Below are 25958 nucleotides of genomic sequence, written 5' to 3'. Positions count from 1 at the left end.
ATCCTCCCTATAGTCCTGATCTTGCTCCTTTAGACTTTGAACCGTTTGGTCCACTGAAAGCAACCCTCTGAGGATGAAAATTCACCTCCGATGAAGAAACAAAGTCAGCGGTGCATTTGTGGCTTGCAGCTCAGCCTAAAACATTTTTTAATAAGGGAATATGAAGGCTTGTTGACAGATGGACATGTATTAAGAAGCAAGATTATGTCAAAAAATGATATATTTGTGTTTTTAAAAAGTTGATTAAAATAAATTCTACAGCCAGAGTGTGGACTCACACTTGTATATTATTCTAGTTTTATCCTATCTCATTATTTTTTTCTTCTAATTGTTCTTAATATAAATATTTCTAGTAATTTGATACATTTACTCATGATAGACTTATCTGGTGAACAATCAAAATATAAGGAAAAGTATTTTTTATTCTCAATAGTATTTCAGACTTAGCATGATTTGGTAATAGGCTTATACATGTTTTGAATTTTATTAGACAGTATGACACAGCATCGTTTTTATGATTAGCCATAAGATTATAAAGTCCTATTGTTGTTGTTTCTACTCCCGTAAAGATTTACACCCTCGGAAACCCTGTACAGGGTCGCTATGGGTCGGAACCGACTCGACGGCATTTAACAACAATTGTTGTTATTAAGTGCCATCATGACCATGTATAGGGTTTCCAAGGAGCAGCTGGTGAGCTTGAACCATCAACCTTGCCGTTCAAATTACTTATAAGTTTAGCTTATTTACAAACATTCCAGAATTTGGACTTCCAATAATTTCTTGTGATTCTCTAAAAAGTAAATTCTTTTTACACCGAACACACCAACCATTTTTGTTTATATAATCAATCACCTACAAACCATAAACTACAAAACTGTTTGAATTTACTTTGAAAAATACTTCCATTTTTAAAAACTATAATGATCAGACATGAATTTTTGTGATCACAATATCTGCTTAAAAATTTACAATCTTTTCAAATACTTTTTTTAAGTTGCAAATATTTGATTCAGTTGTACAAGGGTAAGTAAAGAAGTATTGTTCTAAAACCATAAGAAACTTTATTGAATGAAAATACCAAAATGTTAAGTTATTGTTTCTAGGCATATTCTCCACATAGGTCAATATATTTCTCAAGGTAGTATTTCCATCCTTCTAAACCTTCTCTGAAGAATTCTAGGCTTCTCAATTTAAATCACACAAAAATGGCAGTTTTGGCATCCTTGAGGCACTCAGAAAGTGTTCTTTTGAAGTGTTCTTTGAGTTTGGGGAACAATAGTAAGTCAGAAATAAGAGTTACACACAAGATGCTCACTGATGTTCACTGCAACACTATTTACAATAGCAAAAAGATGAGACAGCATACCTTACTATGCTTCAACTTTCAGCCAAGCAATAAGCATAAAAGGGGACACCACCACTAGTAAGGTGTGCTCTCTATGAATGATAGAATTGTCAATTATTCAAAATCAAAACACAAAGTTGAGAAGGAATGGGAAAGCGGGTGGAGTGGAAATAGGAATCTCAGGGAGGAAGCAGGGTAACTGTTGCTGCATGAAGGGGGATGTAATCATTGAGAAGAAACAAAGTGTATGGTTTGTCGAATGTAAAACTATCTTGTCTGTAAACCTTCACTCAATCACAATAAAAAGTAGGAAAAAAAAAAAGTCTAAAGGGATCAGGGCTGTGGAGTGGATGGGGTAAAGTTTACCAACAAAAGTCTCATAAACATTCCTTGCTACCCTTGAAGAACAAGCAAGTACATTGTAGAGACAGAAAAAATTTCTAGACACAACTTTCCTGGCCTTTTTTCTGAATGCAGTTCTTCTTCATAATAAATATCCGTGATTGTCTTTTATCCTTTATGAAAACTGATTAAGATTACCCCCTTTTGGAATCCTAAAGGCAGTCACAAGAATCTCTGGAACTGACCATTCTACCTTGAATTTAACTAGCCCAGTAGATCCCTTTGGAAGACACAGCTTTGACTGGATCTTGGTCTCTGAATCATACTGGTAAATCCATGACTCATCCCTGGTTATGATTCATTCCATAAAGTCATCTTCATTAGCTTCAGTTTTACTTCAAAGACTGATAGAGGAGCTCTTTGAGCTAGCTGATCTTCAAACAACACCTTTTGGCACCCACTGAGGTAAAAGACTGCCGAGACCACAATGTTTGTTGAAAAGGCTGACCCCACTAGCAAATGCATTAATTCTATTGTCTTTTTCCACCAGTTTCTGGACTTCATCTACAGTTTCTTCATCTGTGGAGGCTGACCGTCTTCCCACTCTTGGCTCACTTTTTTGGTCTTCCGGAACTTTGTTAAAATGCTCGATCCATTTAAAAACTGTTATTTTATATGAAGCAATATTCACGTAAACTTGTTGTAAGGTTTCAAAGATTTAGATAAAGGCTTACTTGAGTTCTGTTAAAAATCGATGTCAACCCTGACCTCAAAATAGTTTCTCCCTGCCCCATGGCACAAAAAAATCCTATTTTACAAGGTACCCTAGAGAGACTATGACAAGTGCATTATTACTAAGAGAATCTGTTTGCAGCCATCCATTAGACATGTATACAATGTTTTGTTTGGATAAATCCATGCATGTAAGAATTGGAACCTTGGTAACAATACTTTTTGACTTATCCTCGTATTACTGATAAGAAGTATGCATGGAAAACAAAGCCAATGAGTCTTTGGAATAAATAAGCTAATTATTCTTTGTAATAATAAATCATTACAAATCACTACCATTTTTGGTTGTAGTAGACTCAAAACAGAACAAAACACTGCTCAGTCCTGTGCCACTCTCATTTCTGATGTTGTGTTTGAGCCCATTGTTGCTGCTACTGCTAATCTATCTCATTGGGGTTTTCCTCTCATTTGCTTCCTTGATGTCCTTCTCATTGGACTGATCCATTCTGACATTATGTTCAAAGTATGAGAGATGAAGTCTTGCTGTCCTCACTTTTAAGGAGCACTGTGGTTGTACTTCTTCCAAGACAGATATGTTTGCTTTTCTGGCAGTCCATGGGACTTTGAATATTCTTTGTCAACACCATACTTCTAATACATCGATTCTTCTGTGGTCCTCCTTATTCTTATTGATTGGCTAGCATTCACATGCATATGAGATGATTGAAATTACCATGGCATGGGTAAGGCACAACTTAGTCTTCACACTGTTATCTTTGCTCATTAACACTTTAATTTTGGAGATCTAATGTAACATGTCATTTGATTTCCTGACTGTTGCTTCCATAGTGTTAACTGATCCAAACAAAAAGAAGTCTGTAACAACTTCAATCATCTCTCCATTTATCATGATGCTATTTACCCCATCCTATTCTGAGGATTTTTGTCTTCTTTATACTGAGGCTGAATGCTGAAGTCTTTGATCTCCATCAGTATTACAAGCTTCTTCACTTTCCGCAAAGCAAGGTTGTATCATATGCATATTCCAGTTGTTCCTACAATCCAGATGCCATGTTCTTCTTCATAAAATCCAGTTTCTTGGACTATTTGCTTAATATACAGATTAAGAATGGTGAAAGGATACAACCCTGAAGTACACTTTCTCTGATTTCAATTAAACCACTCAGTACCCCATGTTCTGTTTGAATGACTGCCCCTTGGTCTATGTACAGGTTCCTTATGAATACAATTAAGTGTCTCGAATACCCATTCTTCATAATATTATCTATAGTTTGTTATGTTCCACACAGTTCAGCGTCTTTGCATAATCAATTAAGTGTAAGTAAATTTCTGTTATTCTCTGCTTTCAACCAAGATCCATCTGATGCCAGCAATGATATTCCTAGCTCCATGTAAATCTTCTGAATCTGGCTTGAATTTGTGGCAGTTCCTTGTCAATGTATTGCTGCAATGTTTTTGAATTATATTCAGCTCTGGCAGCGTAGTGGTTATGAATTGGGCTGCTAATACAGTCAGCAGTTTGAAATTACAAGCTGTTTCGTGGGAGAAAGATGAGCCTTTCTGCTCCTGTAAAGATTTACAGCCTCAGAAATCCTATGCAAGGTCGCTATGAGTTGGAACCGACTCCACAGCACATAACAAGAATAACAAATTTTACTTGCATGTGATATCAATAATATTGTTCAATGTTTTCTACATCCCTTTAGGTCACCTTTTTTTCTGAAATGGTCAAAAAAATAGATTTCTTAAATCAGCTAGCCAAAATTCTTGGCATAGACTAGTGAGGGCACCAGTGCTGCATCAGCTGAAACATTTCAGTTTGTATTCCATCCATTTCTGGAGCCTTGTCTTTCACTCAGTGCACTTTGGATGTCTTCCTTCATGTGAAATAGAGTCAGTAAAACCTATAGCTTGACCTTGGATGAGCCCATGCTCTATTTAAATGGTTTAAATAGAGCCCATGCTCTATTTAAAAGGAAGCCACAATAAAGTATTATTAAACTATAGTTCAAATGGTATTTTTTCCCCTCATACTTTCATCCATGAGTTTCTGAAATTTCTAACATTTTCTTTCATTTACTATTTTCCTACAATTCAAAGAAAATTATTTTAATTCTGAATTTCAGGGTAAATATGTTCTAACACTTTCAATGTTAGAGGCTTGATTATTATTTTTAAGTAGCTGGAATATTTTATTTTTCTAGCCAAGCATGTCTTCTATAATTCTGATCCCCTGTAAATCTGCTCACATTTCTCTTTTAATTTCTGAACATCAACCACTTGTCGTTAGCTACTTTACTTGGTTTATGTACTAAATAGCTTATATTACTTCACAAAAATGGAGAGGGAAATCAAAGGAAAATCAAAGTTTGACTCTGCTGATGGGATTGTAAAACGGTGCAACCATGTGGAAAATAGTATGGTGCTTCTTCAGGAACATGGAGATAGAAATACTGTGGTGGTTGTGGTGGTGGTATGCCGTGGAGTTGGTTCCAACTCATAAGCAACCCTGCATAGGGTTTCTGAGGCTTTAAGTCTTTATGGGAGCAGAAAGCCTCATCTTTCTCCAGTGGAATGGCTGGTAGTTTCGAACTGCTGACCTTGAGGTTAGCAGCCAGACTCATAACCACTACACTATCAGAGCTCCTTTTAACCCAGAAATCCCTCTATCTCCCCAAAATAACTGTGACAAAAGTAGATACATGTACACCCGTATTCATCACAGCACAATTCGCAGCAGCAAAATGATGGAGTCTGTCTAAATGCCCATCAGTGCAACAATGGACAGATACACTTTGGTACAAATACATAATGGAATACTGTGCAACAATGAGGAATAACAATGTATCTGTGAAGTATCTCATAGCATGGGATACTGTGCCTTTCTAGCCAAATCTGTAACTCTTCCATGTAATTCTGATCCATATCTGCTCATATTTCTCTTCAATTTTTGAACACCATACCACTTGTTTTATAGAACGTAAATTATACTGAAATTAGTCAATCACAAAAAGACAAATATTGTATGAGAATACCATTATAAAAAGTCAAGACAAGGTTTTCATACTAAAAGAAACATTCTTTGAAGGTTACTAGGGGAGGGAGGCAAGGCAGAATAATTCACTGATTAGAGGGCTGTTGTTGTGAAGTGCTGTAGACGTGGTTCCGACCCATAGCTACCCTGTATAAGTAGGGTTTCCGAGGAGCAGATTAGAGTGTAGGCATGTGTTAATTTGGGTGTTGGGGAAGGCAGTATGTAACAACACTAGTAAGATATGTTCACCTGGAATAAAATTTAATAAATAAGTTGGATGATCTATTCTAGTCAAATAAGAATACACCAAGAAAGGTTTAATGGATGTTATGAAGGTATGGATTCATAAAATGTCTTCATTTCATTTCTTTATATATTTATAAGGAAGAAGGCAAATCCTGTTACACTTCCATATACAGGGACCACTGTGGCTGGAAAGCAAAAATCCTACTTCAAAATCTAGAAACAGATAGTTTAAGACTGAGGCTAAGCATGAATAACAGAGTATCACTATACTTTCCACCAAAAGAAAGAAGGCAGAGTGTAAAACTCGTTGAGGCTCAATCTAAAGCCAAATGTGAAGCAAGGACATTGAGAAAAACCCTCCAACAATCCAACTCCACCCTGTTGTTAGTTGCTGTGTAGTTGATTCCAACTCATGACAAGCCACGCGTGTAGAACAGAACTTCGTTATAGGGTTTTCAGAAGCAGATGACCAAGCCTGTCTTCCCAACCTTCCAGCTAGTATCCCTTTGTGCTAGCCAGGGACTCAAACTAAACGCAAGGAAATACTAGAGAAAGTTAAAGCTGGTGGTATATGGAAGGTAATCACTGTAGCAATAAAACCACACCCCAGCTCAACTACTTAAGAGATGGAGACAAAAATCTCACTGTGTCTATTTCAAGATAGAAATATTATTTATCTCAGTCCTACACACAATGTTCTGTTCTCAACCAAACACTGTGACACAACAGAACCCAAGAAAAAAACAAAGCAGTCTTGAAAGTAAGCAATCAAAAGAACCAGACTCAGTTATGCCCCAGATGCCAAAAGAATCAGACAGGAAGTTTAAAATCACTTTGATTAATATGTTAAATGTCCTGGTAGAAAAAGAGGTATTATGCATGAACAGAATGGAAATTTCAAAAGAGAGTCAGGAACTATAACAAAGAATCAATGCAAAGATGGGGAATAGAAAACAAAACACAGCATCCAAGAATAGGGGATTGTATAATCAAATGGTCTAACATACATCAAATTGGAATCTCAGAATTAAAGATAGAAAATGGCTCAAAAAAACAGCAATCAGGATAAATGCCATAAATCAATACACAAAAGATAAATAATCAAGTTAGACTTAAGGTACATCATGTTCAAACTGGTGACAACTGAAGATAATGGTTACATCTTCAAAGGAACCATAGGAAAACAATTATGTATACAGAAAAACATTACACACACAGAAACAAATACAGGAATTACTTTGCAGAGCATAGTGTCAGGAAATATGTATGCCAGAAACAATCAAATGACTTCTTTAAACTGTGGGTGGAAAAAAAAAAGGGCTGTCAACCCAAAATTCTATACCCACCAGAACATCTTTCAAAAATGAACATTTTTTTCAGAATAAACAAAATCTAAAAGAATTAATACCAGTAAATCTGCAACATGAGATACATCAAGCAAAACGAATGTGATATTAGACAAAAACAAAGATCTACATTTAAAAAATGAACTCTGAAATTGATAAAATTGAAGTAAATATAAAATTTATTTTTCAATCTTTAATTGCACTAGAAGATAATTGACTCTCAAAGCAAAAAAACAATTTATTATTTTATAGCATATATTAAAGCAAAATATATGACAACAATGGAAAAAACAAAACACAGATTACCAGTATCAAGAGAGGGTATTACTGCAGACCCCACATTCATTCAAAGGAATCCTACAACTCTATACACATAAAGTTGGCAACTTAGATGAACTGTACCAATTCCTCAAAAACCACAAACTACCAAAAGTCAACTCAAGAAAAAACAAAGTAAAAAAGTCCTGTAGCTATTAAAGACATTTATTTGCATTTAAAATAAAAAAGAATTTTCTGTTGTATAAAGAAAGTCACTGGGAAGAAGGCTGCTACTTCTGCCTAGGTGTCAATGTACAGACACAAAGATTATTTCAAACTGAAGTAATGTTGGATCTGCCTATCGTCAGTTCACTATAACCAGAGGTGGTGGTGGTGGTGGTGTGCCGTGGAGTTGGTTCTGACTCATAGCGACCATTTATAGGGTTTCCGAGGCAGTAAATCGTTACAGGAACAGAAAGCTTCATTTTTCTCCTGCAGAGCAGCTGGTAGATTCAAACTGCTGACCTTGGGGTTAGCAGCCCAACTTGTAACCCACTACGCTACCAGGGCTCCTTAATAATCAGAGAGAGGGAAGTAATATTAAATAATATCAAAATAAATTGACATCAAGAAAGTAAGTACTTGAGCAAAACTGTTTTTATACCCATCTTTTGGATTGTTCACTAGATAATATTTATGATAATTCTGAGTCATATTCAGGAATACTTGTTTAAGATAGCTGGAACATATGTAATTTATTCTAACCATTTCTATTTTAAAAATTAAAAGTTAAAACCTTTTGACAGTTTACAAGCTCCAAATAATTAAATCATTTGAAAAGATTAATTTTCCAATGTGCTAAATGCTTAAATTATAAATTTACCTCCATTACTAACTAGCTGAACTAAATGATAGTTGTTGATTACATGCCATTGAGTCAGTTCCAACTCATAGCAATGTTGTATAGGGTTTCTGAGGAATGGCTGGCAGGTCTGAACCACCAACGCTGTGGTTAGCAGTTCAGAGCCTATCCTACAGTGCCTGCCACACCAGGACCCCTAAATATTAGGTAAGAGAAATATATGATGCTTTTGTCAAAATAAAAACACCTTATAATTCTACTTAGGATTGTTATTGTTGTTAAGGGCTGTTGAGTTGGTTCCGACCCATAACGACCTTATGTAGAGTTTCCAAGGAGTGGTTTTGGGGTTTGAATCACAGACCTTGGGATTCAAACTGACCTTGTGGTCCAAACATCTCCATTTTTTTCCTTCCTGATATCATGCCAATAACTGTTATTTATGCATGCATGTTGAAATTAAAATTTCTGAAAAAATCCTGTCTAGCAATACTTTCAAATGTATAAACTGTTAAGGAAGGAAGTAAAACATAAATTTACCTCCAACACACGTTGTGGTTCTTCAAGAGGAGCTTCATTTCTGACTCTTGAAAACAAAATAAATATTAACTATTTTATGTTTAAAATAACATAAAGTGAAACAGTTCTTAATTTTATAAGCTAACAATAAATTACAAATCTAAAATAGTGTACACTTTACACTATGATAGCATGACCTCTATAGATATTTTAAAGTAAAGTAAAATAGATGAGAACAAACAGTAGTCAATAAATGTACTAAATTAATGAATACAAACTTACAACACCTATTTCCTTGTCTAAACAAGATCATGTAAGAAATGTTCTCTCTGCTATGTACAATTTAAACAAAATACACAATACATTAGTAAGCCATTCCAAAAAATAAATTTATTCATTTTTGAGAAATACAACCAGGTTTTAGGTTTATGTACATTACATACTCACGCTGGTGGCAGTAAAGTAATAGAAATGATTTAGAAATTTGAAGGACATATTCTTTTATAAGCCTTAATAATCACAGCTCAAATATTAACTATAAATAATTTCTAAAAAATACTAATTATAGCTAACATATTAAAACATTAACAAGTTAGATTTTTTTTATATTAGTAACATACAATGATATATGTCATAAAGAAAATCTTGTAAAAAGTAGATTTTCATATAAAACCTAGCCCTTACAAGGGATCTTTGTTTTAGAAACTAGTGGTGATTAAACCTTACATATTAATATTATGTATTAAACTCAATTTTAATTTGCTTAAGTAGGATAGTTACCCAATCTGAAATATCATGAATTAAGAGTTAATTGATTCATGACTTTATGAAATCTTAACAACTATTTCTAATAAATAATATATATAACATAAGTAGCAAATATACTGACTTAAATTGTATGGAGGGAAAATGGAGACATCTCATAGGACAGAAATTTCAACCATCCAAAAAGCTACTACTGTCAAGATTAGTCAATGAAAAATAAGAGTTGCAAAATCCCATTTTTTACCCATTTTGAGGGTACATTTAAAATATTAAGTTTTCAAATGCTAATGCTTTACTGGATATTACTATAACTGAATTGTGTAAAGTTATTTATTTTAGTTATTATAACAAAGTTGCAAACAGGAAAGAGATCTGTTCTTTAGTAGAATCACAATGTTGGTAGTATAATAATTTACAAAACAATTGCAATGAATAATACTTGCATAAAAATTTGAAAAAAACAAACAAACAAATGTCAAGTAGTTTGGGGATACTTTTTGCAGTACTCTCTAGAATTGAATACTGCACAGTATTCATAAGGGTGGGGCAAAATCAAGTGCACAGTGCAACTTAACTATTTAATGTTTTACACAGGAAAATACTAAGTATTTTCAATATAACATATATAAGTAATATATTTATTTGTAAGCACTTAATAGTTCTACATTCAGTTGGAACACCAGAGTGAAATAAATTGGTTACAAACAATTTTTAAAAACATTAAAGAATATCTTCCTTTTCAATTTACTGTTAAATATGTTGTCAAAGAAACAACTTACATTATTTCCAACAGAAATATTACCAGGTTAATCATCTTTACATATTGCTATTCCAATAAATGAATTATATGCAGCAATTAAAATGAGTCATTAAGAGTGTGTTAAATAGTAATGCGACCTTTCCAACTGGGGAAACTGAGTATTTTATTAACATTTCACTCTTCTTACGGCAGTTCAAGCTTACCAGCTGCTCCTCGGAAACCCTATACAGGGTTGTTATGGGTTGGAACTGACTTGACGGCACTTCACAACAACAACAGTATCTCTGAAATGGAGGTTTGTGCCAGAGATTTTTATTATTTTTGATTTTACTAACTAAGACATCAGCTGATGAGCATTAAGAGCAATAGCCCCAATCCTGTTTTGTGGCTTTAACTGTATTGTATTCCCTATAAAGGATAGAACTTTAAAAATCAATGAAAACATGTAGAAAAACAAATTTTTAAAAATTAGAAAAGCACATTACATAAAATTTTATAAGTTTTAAATTCATCACTAAAATGTATGATGCATTTTCATGACCATTAGAAGTATACCTTAGGATGAATAGATCTATTTACAATCAATACATCATCAATACTTTTGAAACAGAAAAACATTTCTTACCTGTAATTTTTATCCATTAAACATACTTGCTGAAATAGTCATTTGAGATATTCAATTGTTTGGTACAAGACAGTGAAATTTGCTAACCTCAAAGTTCTGAGCTAATGACCTGACCTGTCTTTAGGAAATTACACTTTTCACTGTTGAATGTCGCAATAGCTTTTTATTGAAAAAATGTAGTGTCATGTTTAAAACAAATACTATTTAAGATTTCAATGCAAAGAGAACAGCATTGGCAACCTAGTTCAACAGTAAACATTTAGAAATCATGATTGCAAAATAGCATTTTTTTCTATTCTATGGAAACCTGTTGAAATAAGAAATAGTTCTGATGTATTTCTAAGAGGTAACTTTCCTCTCTAAAGCTTAAAATGAAATAAACACATTTTCTGAAGATTAAATGACCACATCTGAGGCTAGACATAAAATGGTCAAATACATGAGCCTGTCTGTTCTTTTTAAGCTTCATTTACATTATAAACAAATCATGAGATGGGTGGGTTGGGAGGCACTAAAAAAAATCCAGGTTCATTTCAGCCAGGCCACATTCTTTCTTTCTAATAACATCTAAAACCTAAAATCATTAATTAATTAAAAAGCTTAGATACTGATTTTTAAAATATAATGGACTACTAACTAACATTTACAAGGTTGCAGCAAATCCACCAGCTGCTCCTTGGAAAACCTATACAGGGTCGCTATGAGTTGGAGATGACTCAACGACACTTAACAACAACCACAAGGTCTGTGATTGAAACCACCTTGGAAACCCTTATCTATACAAGGTCGTTATGAGTCTGAATCAACTAGACAGCACTTAACAACAACAATCTTCAATTTAAGAATATTTCTAAGTATACTTTGGAATTCTGGTGTGGTGTTATAGGGTAAGCACTGGACTGTTGACTATAAAGTCCATGGTTTAAAACTACCAGCTGCTTCTCAGAAAACCTATACAGGGCCATAATGAGCTGGAACCGACTCAACAGCACTTAACAAGAAGTATGCTAAAAAAAAAAACAAAATACAGTAATATATATCATGTCAGGAGTAAATTCACCCAGTATTCAAGACCTTCCACTTAGATGTTCAATATTAAATTTAACAGTTATTATCAGATTAAGAAATAAAAGTAAAACATCTAGTATGCTATTTCTGATAGTTTGAGAAGTGCTAATAGATATTATGTGCACAAAAAGCTTGCCTGAGCTAAACATTTACTGGATTGCACGCTAGGTACTGTGCTAGGTGTACCAGTCCAAAGTTAAAAGAGCACAATCCCACCCTTGAAATTCCTTTCTGTCAAAGAAATGTACTGAAACAAATGTTTACAAAATGTGAAAATGGTTAGAAAAGAGACCGTGTAAAGTATAATGGCTGTATAAAGGACTGAACAACTCTGAGGGACTCCAAAGAGTTCATGGAAAATGGAATGGAAAGATAATGACATTTTTAGACAAACTTTTGAAGGCCCCTTGTATGAAGGATGAAAACGAACAACAACAAAAAAAGCACATGAAGCTGTTGCAGTGAACTTGGTTTTGACGGAATAACAGTTAGGAAGGTATAGAAAGGGATTCTAGGAACAACAAAAGCATTTAAGTATTCAGGAAGCAGTACGACATTACCATATAATATATATACACAAAAAAGGAAAAAACCGACTCTCACTAATTTTCTGACTAAAATATCATCCTGATTCCCAGAGATAATTAACATGATTCATAACCTTCCACAAGTGGAGTTATTACCACAACTGAGCAAATGCCAACATAGTTCAACTCTTCTTGATCAGAATACATTTTTAAGTAAATTTATATATTTTAAATGTTATGTGTTAAAATATATTTGTAAATTTTTATATTACAACCCAAAGGCAAATAAAGATCGAATTTTATAAGATGCTGGTAGTTAAAAACAATAATATTGAAAAATACATAAAAAAATAAAACTTTACTCAGAACCTACTTACAAGGAAGTCATTGGAACAAAACCCCATGGTAAGTCAGGGACCACCTGTATAAGCATCACCTGTGGTAGGTTCTATCAAGTGACCCTACGTACAACAGAACAAAACATTGTCAGGTGCTGCTACATTCTCACAGTCATTGCTGTGTTTGAGCCCATTGATGTAAACACTGTATCAATTCATCTTCTTAAGAGTCTTCCTTTTTTTTTCGCTAACCCTCTACTTTACCAAGCATGATGTACTTCTCCAGGGACTAGTCACTCTTGATAACATGTCCAAAATTCATGAAATGAAGTCTTACCATCCTTGCTGTTTTGCTTGTTCTTCTGGCAGTCCATGAAATATTCACTATTATTTTGCCAACACCATAATTCAAAGGCATCAATTTTCCTTGTCTTATTTACTGTCCAGCTTTCACATGTATATAAGTGACTGACAATACCAAGGCTTGAGTCAGATACCTTTGTCCTCAAAGTGACACCTTTGTTTTTAAACACTTTAAAGAGATTTTGTTGCAGATTTGTCCAATGCACTGTCATCTGATTTCCTGACTGCTTCTTCACTCCTTCATGGGTGTTGATTGTGGATCCAAGTAAAATGAAATTCTTGACAACTTCAGTTTTTGCTCCATTTATTGTGATGTTGCATGATAAATGTGAAGATTTTTGCTTTCTTTATACTGAGTTATAGTCTATACTGAATGCTGTAATCTTTGTTCTTCAGTTAAGTGCTTCAATGCTTCAAGTTCTCTTTGTTTCAACTGTTAAGTGCTGTCAAGTGGGTTTTGACTCACAGCAACCATGTATAGGGTGGTTTCCAAAGAACGGTTGGGGAGTCTGAAACATCAACCTTGTGGTTAGCAGACCAGTACCTATCCTACAGAACACCACACTAGTACTCCTTGCTTCAACTTGTTATTGGTAAGTGCCATGGTAGTCGGTCCCAACCCATAGCAATCCTGTATTGAGTTTCCAAGGAGTGGCTGGTGAATCAAATCGACATTGCAGTCCAGCACATTAACCCAGAGTCACACCAGGAATCAACAGGTTGTTGGTTGTTATGTGCTGTGGAGTTGATTCCAACTCATAGCGACCCTGTACAGGGTTTCCGAAGCTGTAAATCTTTAAGGGAGCAGAAAGCCTCATCTTTCTCCCGCTGAACAGCTGGTAGTTCGAAATGCTGACCCTGAGGTTAGCAGTCTGATTCGTAACCACTACGCTACCAGAGCTTTCTAAGGATCCGCTGGTAAATCTGAAGCACTGACCTTGTGGTTCAAACCAACTCTGTGGTCCAGTGCTTTACCCCACCAGTGCCACACCAGGACTTGGGAAGAACCTTCCATGAGTGACAAGAGAATGAGGATTCCATTAATCAAGATAGAAAATACTTGCAGGAAAATAAATCCAACTTTGGGCATTCTCAATTTGAGGTTTTGCATAACATTCTTATGTAAATATTTACCACTTAGAACAATTCACTCTTAAATCTCTCTTCATTAGGCACAATTCCAAGGATCACTTAGGTCCTCTCCATTTTTAAATTGGTGAACAATTTTGTAACATTAACTATGAGAATTAGATTTGAATCTAAAGAGGTTACATTGTACAAATGCACCCATGATCTAGGTAAGAAAAGCTGAGGCATAAACATGCTTATGTAAAAAGTCATTAAGCATTAGATTAACCAAGATTAAAAGTGTGGTATCTATGTCTAATTCCCACTGTCCTGCCTTATAACCCATTCCTCTCCTATGAATCAAGCTCCTATGATCTCATTCCTGGAATATGAAAAAGCTTAACACATTTATCTCTCATGTTTTCCAACCTAAGAGATGCTGAATATAGCCTGGCAACAATAAATATTCCTAGAAAGAAGGTATTATTTAAGTTCAAAAGAGAAGACTCTATATTAATTTTAGCAAGCAAGTGTTGTTTTATAGTCTTTAGACAAGAAAAAGCCAGAAGAACACTTATTTCTGACATTAGATAATTTACATAATGCAATCAAAGATGCCATTCAACTAGTAGTTTGGAGGAATGTATTGTACAAGCTGCAAACTATAAGTCCAAATTACAAATATCCAGAGCGTGGATAGACTGCCACTAGAACTCTCAATGAGGAGACGATCCCACTGATGCCCACTTTCCAGGGTTAAGTCTTGGACCAGTAATAGCAGAAGGGCTGTAACCGCAGCAGGAGCAGCACTAACAGTAGCAATTGTATTCCAGCAGAAGTAGCTACAGCAGCAGTAACAGTAACCCACATTTATACAGTGCCTACTTTCTTTCAAGCAAGTGTCTAATCCTTATAGCAAGCCTGTAAGAAAAAGATCATATTTTTTCACCAGTGAAGAAGCTGAGGCTTACCAGGGTGTGGTATTGTGATTTTTTTTTTTTTTAAATAGCTTTTCTATACAAAGTCTTCTTAATTCACACCAAAAGATTTAGTGAGGCCATACAAAGATGGTGTACAGAACTTTAACGCTGGGATTGGTTAGTTTTGTCAACCCACTAGCCACTAGATCTAAAAGATTTAAACGGAGCCATCTCAGAAACAGGAACAGGTGATCCCAGGACCATCAAGAAAAAGGACTGAGCAGACAGTGAGATCCCTACATGGAAAAGTGGCAGCCACAGAGACACAGCATGCAGAGATGGAGCAACTGCGGGCTTCCTAGCCCAAGGGCTGAGTAAAGCTGTGTGCCTACAGGAAGGAGGCTATTGCAAAATGTACCCTTTGGGCATTTTCAGATAGAGCTAAAAGAGCTTTGTTAACATCTGCCTGAGCAGGGGAGAGGGTCAAGGGTCCACAAGGTGGAAAGACTAAAGACACGAGCAAGGCATGCCTGCTCTGCGTTATCCTGAGTTGTTTCTGCTCCTGAATTGTACCCTATTCACTTCCTTAAAATAAACCCCGTAACTGTATGTCAATGAGTTCTGAGTGGTCACTGATGTGGGAGGGACATTTTGTGTCAGACTAAGGTATAGAAGGTTGTAGGGTGGAGGCATGTCTGATCCCCACTTCATAGTTATTGGGCTAATTTTGAGTTTGAGTCTTTCCCCTTGTGAAGCCAGAAGTCAGAAATGGCTCGTCATTTTTGCATAAGGTAACAGCTGTTTAGATAACAAAATTAGGTTTTAAACTTATCATAATTTGGAATCCTGGTGTGGCACTATATGATAAGCACTAGACTGCAAGTAGGTGTTTCAAACCCACCTGTCGCTCCTTGAAAATTCAGACTCGATGGCACAAAACAGCTGCCCAATTTCAGAGCTGCACTATCACTGTTGCACATTGTCATGCTTCACAGGAGTATAGATAAACAGATATTTTTCAGTGTAGAAAATTAAAACAGTAGAGTACTATATTTTAGCAAATGATATGGAAAAGGAGAGGCACTTTCCAAGTTTGTAGAGAAGAGTCAGATTTTCCAAGTAGTAACAGGCATGATGAGGCTGCAGAACGAACTCATAATTAGAGAAGTGAACCGAAAATATGAGATGAACTATGGTATAGCCAAATATGAGGCAATAATATAATCTAGGAAAAAATACTTTTAACACTATTAAAGATGGCAGTGGTGGTTGTACGCTGTTAAGTCAGTTTCAATTCACAGTGACTCTGTGTAAGATTTCAAGGCTGAAAATCTTTACAGGAGGAGAAAGCCTCATCTTTCTATCTAGGAGCAACAAGTAGATTTGAACTGCTGACCTGAAGTATAGTGGATTATAAGCAGCCTAACCTGTACTCCACTACACTCCAGACCTCCTTTTTATGAGATGTTGTTGTTGCTGCTAATTGCTATGGAGTTGGTTTCAATTCTAGTAACTCTATAAAGGGTTTCCAAGGAACGGCTGGTGAGTCTGAACTGCCGACCTTGCAGTTCAAACTGACTTTGCGGTCCAGTGCTTATCCTATAGCACCACACCAGGCCTCCAACAGACATCAAAAATCTAATGGTATGACTTCTATGTGTTTAACTGTGACATTCAAGGACATTGGGTTAAGAACAGAAAGTTAACAGAAATGATTTGTCAAACTAATGTCAGATGGTTGGAATGAAAATAGGGCTAAAGATTAGGGTTACAATACCCGAAGGAATTGAAAAATAAAATCAGTTAGGGTAGTAATGATGATTTACTGTTGTACAGTACTCTGAATGTGTCAATCACTAAACTCTATATGCAAGCATTAACTTGTTTAATTCCCTCAACATCTATCAAGTATTTTTGTTCCCTTCATTTTACAAATGAGGAATTGAAATACAGAGATCAAGTAACCTGTCCAAAGTCACATGCTATCTAGTAAGTAGCAGCATGGGAAGTCCAACCCAGGCAGTTGGTTGCCAGTGGTTCTACCACACCAGTGTTGTAAGGGTTCAGAAGGTGCAGTGTGCAGTTGGGTATCAAATCTCCTAATCTTAATATTCAGAAAGACTTCTTGAAGCTGCTTAAGGAGGAAGCAAAATAGTTTCAAGAAAAGTAGGTATTTAGGTTGAGGAGGTAAGCACAAAGAGCTACAAAGAGGAACAAGAAACAATGAAGATAAGACTTCTAGCGTCTTGGGTTTAAAATTATGGGAAGTACCTCTGCCATCTGACATATCCCTTGCTGCTACAATCAGGTTATTTCAAACTAAAACATGTTCCAAATCAAAGTGCTCATTTGTCCTTCCCTAATCTGCTCATATCATCTTTCCCATCTCAGTTCATATTAATGTCACCTCTCCAGTTACTCAGACTAATAAATGTGGAGTCCCCAATATTTTCATTCTCTTACACATCACATTCAAACCATACACAAATTCAAAATACATCCAAAATTAAACCACTTACCACCTATCCATACTAGCCTAAGCAACCATCATTTCCTACTGTATTATTATAACAGTCCCCTAACTTGTCTCTCCCTGATTCCACGCTGGTCTTCTAGCTTTTGCACTTACTATTCCTTCTCTCTGACATGCTCTTCTGATACATATCCAAGCAATTAATTTGCTCACCTCCTTCAGGTTTTTACTCTAATGTCATCTCTCAATATGGCCTTCCCAAGCCACCAAAATTTAAAATGGCAACCTCCCTACCTCCACTTCTTACAAATAGGGAAAGAATACAAGCTTCTACACTTTATGGATCATTTTTCTAATAATGGTCCTGGACTTAATCTGAGCCAACTGTACTCTTTATTCAGTAGTAAACCAAGTGCCCATGTTCATGAAATGGCTATTTCTGAAGTAAGTACATAAACTGCTTAGAATAATTTGATGAGCTAAATTCAACAGAGTTAGGAAAGGAGGAGGAATGGAAACAGGAAACACAGGGAGGAAGTAGGATAAGTGATGCTATCTCATTGCAATCAATGAGATGTCAAAAATGTGTGTTAATTGCTAATAGAAAATCTGATGTGCTCTGTACACTTTCAGCCAATTCACATAGAAAAATTTTTTTTACTTGAAAAAAAGCTTAGTACTACCTTCTGTATTTAAGTCCAATTAAAAACTGAAGCTACAGATCACAGAAATTTAAGTTTATACTTTATAAGAATAAGCTCGATACATACGATCAAAATTAGAATCCTATGAGGAGCACAATGTGGTTTACTGTATTTTTTAACTATAACCAATGCAGATCAAATATCTATAAAAGAAAAGAGAATTTACATTCAAAATGGAAACTAGTTGTTGTTTCTGGACAAAAAAATTTTAAATCAAAAGAAAAAAATATGGGTGAGAAACAGAACGGATATAAAATTTCCTAAAGTAAATAGATTAGAAATAAAGACTAGTATACCATGTCCAGCACTTTTGGATATTTTAGAAAATCATTCATTTACAATAGAAATTACTTTGGAAATTTAAAACTAATGGATTCAACTGTTATTAACTGCAAGGTGTACATTACATAACCCAGTGGTCATCTAAACTGGCTTTCCATCTGATCAAAGGATGTGTAGCTAAAGAAATTCTTATTTTAAAACACTTAGGATATCTTTGCAGCTATATAAGATCACAAAGGGAATTTTGCTAGTGTTTTAAAATTTGATTAAACAGTATACAAGTAGTATACGTAAACAACCACTACCCCTGCAGATCCAAACAAAAAACAAACCCAGTGTCATTGATCAATTTTGACTCACAGTTACCCCACAGGACAGAGCAGAACTGTCCCATAGGATTTCCTAAGCTTTATCTTTGTGGAGTGCCTAGGCGGCTCAAACAAGTGACCTTTCTTTCATTTAGCAGCCAAACTAACCACATACCATGGACTCCTTCACAGAATAAATAGCAAACTTTTAATTGGGCTAGAGGAAAAATGTAAGAGACACTATGCTGACATACTTCTCATTCTTGCGGTCAAATAATCAGGTTTCCAGTAAAATAATCTACAGCTTTTATATAGAGTTATGTGACACTTTGGGGTAATGTGCTAAACTGCAAGGTTGGTTTGAATTGCAAGGTCGGCTGTTCCAAGTTCACCAGTCATTCCTCGGAAATCCTATACAGGGTAGCTATAGGTTGGAACTGACTCAATGGCACTTAACAACAACAACAACATGCATGAGCAAGTAACTCTAAAGGCACTTAAAACACTTTTCTAAAATAAAGTAATAACATCAAAACATATCGCCAAAATGATCTATATTAAATGTAACCAAAATAAACCATAAATAAATAGCAAATGTAAAAAGATATGCATGTGTTTGTGTGTGTATTATATGGGTAGGAAAGAGAATGGCTATAAAACTTTCTAAAGTAAGTAGGTTATAGATAAAGACTAGTATATTAAGTCCATACACACATACACACACTGTGAAAAAAATGAAAATAAAATATAATGGAATTTATTCATGAATGAGTTTTGAAGCCCCCTTGTATAAATCAAAAGTACTGTTGGCTCCTTTCCCCACTCTCTTACTATGCTACCTTTACCTAAGGAGTCCTAGTGTGACACTGTAGGACTGGGCTGCTAACCACAGGTTAGCAATTCAAACCCACTAGCCGTTCTTTTGAAACCTGATACAGGGTTGCTGTAAGTTGTAACTGACTTGATGACACTTAACAACAACAACCTTTACTCACAGGAACTGCATTAATGACTACTTAAATATATGGGAACAAACACATATACCTAAAACTTGTTTTAAGGTCTGCAAGAAAAGGTTTGATCAATTATTTATACCTCAGAACTCATATTAATTAAGGTAATATTAATACGGAGATTAGATAGTATATAATAATGCTTAATGGTCTGAACAACTGCCAATGTAAGCAACAAGCAGCTATATGAAATCTGTACAAAAGAAACTCTTGGAGTCCTTAAGAAAACATGGCATACATTAAACATTTTTAAAGAAGAGAGTATAAATATAGACATAACAAAATAGACATCCATTAATTTGAAGAACATAAAAAAAAAAATTAAGCTACCAAAATTAATTTTGAAAAAATTGAAAATTAGTATTACTGAAAAAAATTATAGTGAATGCTAGATCATATATCTTAAAAGACAGTAAAAATGACTATGATTTTGAAAGATAGTTTTAGAGACCTGTTGTTCCAAGGACACAAAAGCAACCACAGTTTCCTCAAACAACCAGAGCTTTTTTGTTCCTTGGACTGCATTCATGCTAGAGAAACATTAGCAGCAGCCAAAATGGTTAAACTTCTAGTTGGAAGTTACAGCATTGATTTGATGGCCTTTTCTTGGTCAGGATGGACCTAGACCTATAAGCTTAAGAACAAGAGCCAAAGGCCCTAGAGGGAAGCTAAGCAGTGTTCAATTTAGTATGCCTTGAAGCTATTTCTGGCCAAATCAGCTTCAGTCTTAAAGGAGGACAACCATGTAAGAAGGGAGTCTCCCTAAGATCTGATTTCTTGAGGTCACAATCGAGAACAGGTCTCACAGTCAAATTATTCACATTCTTTAGAGAAAGAGAACAGGCATCAGTTGTGTCCATCGAAGGGGGACACTGTCCAGGTGTACCCTGAACATTTTTTGAAATCTCTGGGCTGTTTCTGCATCTGAAAAATAAGAAAAATAGCACAATAACAGACAACGAATGAGGAAAAAGACAATTATCTGACCTAAAAACTTTAGATATATATGAAATTAAGAAAGCAGACAAAACAGACAAAAAGACAAACAACCATATAATTTGGAATGTATAATTCCGAAGGTAAGTACATTAGAGGGAAATGCAAATTATTTTAATTAGAAACGACTATAGCAAAAAAAGTTATTTTTGGAGAGAGCCAACTGGAGGAAAAGAACATGTCAACATGACACCAAGAAAAGGTAGAATAAGGGTCTAGACCCATCTGAAAGCTGAAAAGAGCTGAACAATGAGAGCTAGTGTTATGAACTTGACTGCTTCACTGCTTTTCTGTAAGAAAACACCTCAGAACTTTGAACTTAGGAAATTTTAACTTGTCTTGCACCAGGTCATAAGTTCGATAGAGCAGGAACCTATTTCAACAAGCAGTTTTTAAAACAAAACAAAACACTTTCAACATTTTTCATTTGCATTAATGATACATTTTAAAAATGCAACAATGCTAAAATCCATCACCATAAAATACACTGAAGAAAAATCAAACTTACACAGAAAGACGTTCAGAAGTTGTGGTATGAACAGAAACTGAAATTAGAAGAAAATTTTGTATTTAAAAACACATATGAAATGTAAAAGTGAGAAAAATCTAGTAATTTTATTTTATTAAAAAGTCCATATTATGGCTAGCCAAAAATACTGGAATAAACATAAAAAAATCCAAAGTAACACATTACATATACGTACCATTCTCCATTACAACTTGGCAAGTGTGAGTTTCATGTTGACTTAAATGTGTAGCCATATTATCTAAGCCAGAAACATCAGTTAGGAAATCACAATTAAGGCACACTATAGTAATGCCCCTACGGAAAAAAAATCAAATAATATAAAAGGATTTTATTTTTTAGAACAACCCATACACAACTTCAACAATTATTTTTCCATGCAATAACATTTGAATTACGTTTTTGTGTCATAACTATTGCTTACATTTTTTTGTTACATTAAACTGATATAACTGAAATAATTCTCTAGAAAATGGCATGGCCAGTTCCAAATCATTCAACTTTATTTATTTCTAAGAAGTATTTATGCTTCATAAACTTATCTCTCACACTGGTTGCTAAAAACATACACCCAAAAGACCTATAGCAAAGTCTTAGCTACATTAACAACCTGCGTTATTAGGGCAAGTCACAATATATATGTGCTTCTGCCAATCTGCAATCATTCTATATTTATTCAGGTCATCATTACACATATTGTTCTACTAGGTATTGTGAACACAATGGTGAGCAAACAAAGGTAGTCCATAATCTGATGGTATTTACAATATAGTGTCTTATATAGACGAGGATGTAATTAGAAAACAAGTATGAATGGCTTGAAAATCAATCATATAATGTGATTACTGTTATTGTCAGTTTATTAACAAAGCAAAAATATACTTTAGAAGTTTTACCACATATTTTAAGTGTTTTACATGTATAGGAATGCAAGCAATAGCTTATGCTGACTTCTCTCCTGAAGTTTTGACGAGCCTACTATTTACTGATGTCTAGATATAGCACTGGAGCACCAGAACTGACCTTCATAAAACTAGAATCACGTACTTCCTCCCAAAATCAACTTCTCCTGACTAGTTATTCTTGTTACATCATTTCTGTTGACATTAAAGCTCAAACAATAGTTATCTTTGATTCCAGTCTTCCTTCAAAATTCAATATATCAAGGTTTTAATTATATTAACAAATGATGGAGAGTTCACTCTGTGTTAGAGTAACAGTTTGGACAATCACATCAATTATACCAACTCAGAGAGGTAGGTGTTATACTACTGAGCACCTTTTTAGAAAGGACAGAGTTTAGCAATCTAACAAGAGCACAGAGTTAGTGAAGGTAATAATCAAGTTTGAAATGTAGCACTTTGTTTCCAGAGCTCATGTTCTTATAGTAACAACTGTGAGGATGGTTTAAGACCAGGCAGTATTATGTTATGTTGTACACAGGAACTCTATGATTAAACTGTAACTCACAATAACAACAACATTCTAACTAATCTGTTATTCACGCAAATGCCACTCATCTTGTATATCCTTCAAATCTACCTTCCTTCAATATCACTTGATTCTACAAAACACCAATGGTTCTCCATTGCCATCCAAATTAAGTCTAAACTCCTTAAATCTTATTTTTAAGGCTCCTGAAATTTGGCTCATAGTTTAGAACAATTCCTCTAGACTGCAATATTGTTGTTAAGTGCTGTTGAGTCGATTCCGTCCTATAGCGACCCTGTACAGGGTTTCCAAGGAGCAGCTGATGAGCTTGAACCACTGACCTTGCAGTTCAAATGACTTTGCAGTCTGCCGCATTAGCCCACAGCGCCACACCAGGACTCCAGACTTCAATAGCCATTCCTCTGTATACTGTTTTTTCCTTTCTGTGCCTTTATTTATGCTTCTAACTACGCCCTGGGCCTCTTCTATTTTTAAAAAGAAGTCAAACATACTAACACCAATCCAGATTATTCCAAGCAATCTCTCTCACTTTTGACTTAAATAAATGTCAAGTCGATTCCAAGTAGGGTTTCCAAGGAGCTGCTGGTGGGTTTGAACTGCCAATCTTGTGGTTAGCAATCCAGTACTGATCCTACAGCACCACACCAGTAGAAGTATAAAATGCCAAGTTCCAGTCACAAGGATTGCTAAATTTTCTATTTAAATTCAAAGCCTATTCAAGTACAGGAAAAAGTATCTCTTATCTGTAAAAACAGTAAATTTAGGAACCATAAAACTGAGCTTATCAACAATAGGGTAAAAATCAAAATCTCATCTTTAAATGTGACAGAACCTTTTTTCCATTCTTATAAATATTTTCAGTAAAAGCAAGTCAGAAGGAGCTGGGATGAGATACCAGATCAAGGCTACACTTAGAAAATTATTTAAAATGGTGTGGTCAACGAACACCTCGATCATCACAGTAGAGACCTAATGAGGGAAGCAGCCCTGAAGGTAATTGGAGAAGCAGTAGGAATAATATATACAATGATCTGCAGACATAACATTACTCCTCCTACTTTCCCCCTTAACCCAAAGCAACAGAACAAGTACAGACACATCCCTGTCTTAGTTTAGTGCTACAGAGACACTGAGATTTTAAATAGCAATGCCAATATGAACAAAAAAGGTTCTGACATAAAAGAAATCATGAGAATATGAAAAGATGGTACTTAATGGTTTCCACTGCCATTAGAAATGTTCATCAAAAGCTTTCTCCATAGTAAACAAATTCTTTACTTTATTTCAAATAGAAGAAAACTCAAAGAATTATAAAGTTCATATATTAATTTCAAGAATTCCAGTGATTTAAAAAATTATTTCAAAACTGATACTCCCTTTACTAAGAATCTTAAATATCTTTTCAATATTCAAATACTTATGGAGAATCTCGTCTTTATTCTCATTTTGTACTACAGACTCCTGAAGGTTTCATCTTGATGGTGGAAACCAAGTTTAGCACAGGAATATAGGCTAATCATGACACTTACATCCAGTAGTTGTTGTTGTTAGGTGCCATTGAGTTGGATCCAATCTATAGCGGCATTAGGCACAGCAGAACGAAACACTGCCCGATCTTGGGCCAACCTCACTACTGTTGCCATGCTTGAGTCCACTGATGCTGCCACTTGGCCAATCCATCTCGTTGGGGGTCTTCCTCTTTCCTCTGACCCTCCACCTTGCCAAACATGATATCCATCTCCAGCAACTGGTCCCTCCTGACAATATGTCCAAAGTATGAGAGACGAAATTTGGCCATCTTGGCCTCCCAGGAGCACTCTGGCTGCACTTCTTCTAAAACAGATCTATTGGTTCTCTTGGCAGCCCATAGTACTTTCAATATTCTCCTCCAACACTATAACTCAATGGCATCAATTCTTCTACGATCTTCCTTATTCACTGTCCAACTTGCACATGCATATGAGGTTACTGAAAATACCATGGCTTCGGTCAGGCACACCACCTTAGTCCTAAAGCTGACATCTTTGCTCTTCAACACTTTAAAAAGGTCTTGTGCAGCAAATTTGCCTAATGCAATATGTTGTTTGATTTCTTGACTGCTGCTTCCATGAGTGTTGATAGCTGATCCAAGAAGAATGAAGTCCTTGACAACTTCAATCTTTTCTCCGTTGATAAGAATGCTGTTTATTTGTAAGCCCGCCTTCAGCCTATAACTGATTGGAATACCTAAAAGGGGTTCTACAACTTGCCCAGTGAAATAGGCCTCGTGCAAACCCTTTACAGAGTATAGGACCTTATGTGGAATCCTGAGGCCCATCCACAACCTTGTGAGGTGAGACATTCCCACTAGAAAGGACAAGCAGACTGTAACAGCTACAGTGACAGAAGATACATCTTCATGATGAACCTAACCTATACTTAGAGCGGTAGTTACTCTAAATACCAACAGAGAGGGAAAGAGTCTTCATATCAAGTATCAATGCTATCTGCTCTGTGCACAGGGTAGATAGGGATGGGCAACTTAGACATTGGCTATCTAAAATGAAGGGGCAATAAAGGCACGAAGTGACTGGCTTGCAAGGTTTCAAGAGGGAGTTTAGTTTAAGAATATGAGGGGAAAGAAAAGAGTCCCCACTGAATAGCTATCATCCTGTCTAGATGGGTCTGGTGAAAAGAGATGGGGATAAGATTCGTAAGATTCAACAATGAATAACTGTTATCATGACTAATTGTGACTGTCACACTTGTAAAGGTCGAAGTTTTGTAACAAAAAAAGGAGAGTGGTTAATCTTACAGTCCATAAACAGAGGACCCTAGGACCATCAAGAGAGGAACGCACAAATAGAATGCGGAACCTTACTCAGAGAAGCAGCAAGCACCAGAGATGGAGAAAGAGATGGAGGCATGGAGAGGGGGAGCCTCCGGCTGAGGACTCTACATTCATCAACTAAGAAGAGAAGGACTAAAAACTGGTGGCCAGGAGCAGACTTGCAGAATGAGCCCTTTGGAGATGTACATTATTACATATGCCTGAGTAGGTTTTTTTGTTTGTGTGTTTTTTAAAA

General features: G+C 35.5%; 1 protein-coding gene across 1 annotated transcript in view; it reads right to left on the bottom strand.

The window, feature by feature from the left end:
• Nucleotides 1–25958, bottom strand: part of ZNF280D (zinc finger protein 280D) — a 123932-nt gene that overhangs the window by 11221 nt on the left and 86753 nt on the right. The window contains 3 exon segments of the mRNA XM_006831616.1: nt 8727–8772; nt 21424–21460; nt 21620–21738. Of these exon segments, the coding sequence (XP_006831679.1) occupies nt 8727–8772; nt 21424–21460; nt 21620–21738 (202 nt within the window).

This window comes from Chrysochloris asiatica, unplaced genomic scaffold, assembly GCF_000296735.1.
Source record: "Chrysochloris asiatica unplaced genomic scaffold, ChrAsi1.0 scaffold00004, whole genome shotgun sequence".
Classification (NCBI taxonomy): Eukaryota; Metazoa; Chordata; class Mammalia; order Afrosoricida; family Chrysochloridae; genus Chrysochloris; species Chrysochloris asiatica.
Note: the sequence above shows the minus strand (reverse complement) of the source record. Positions and strands in the feature narration are given on the sequence as shown.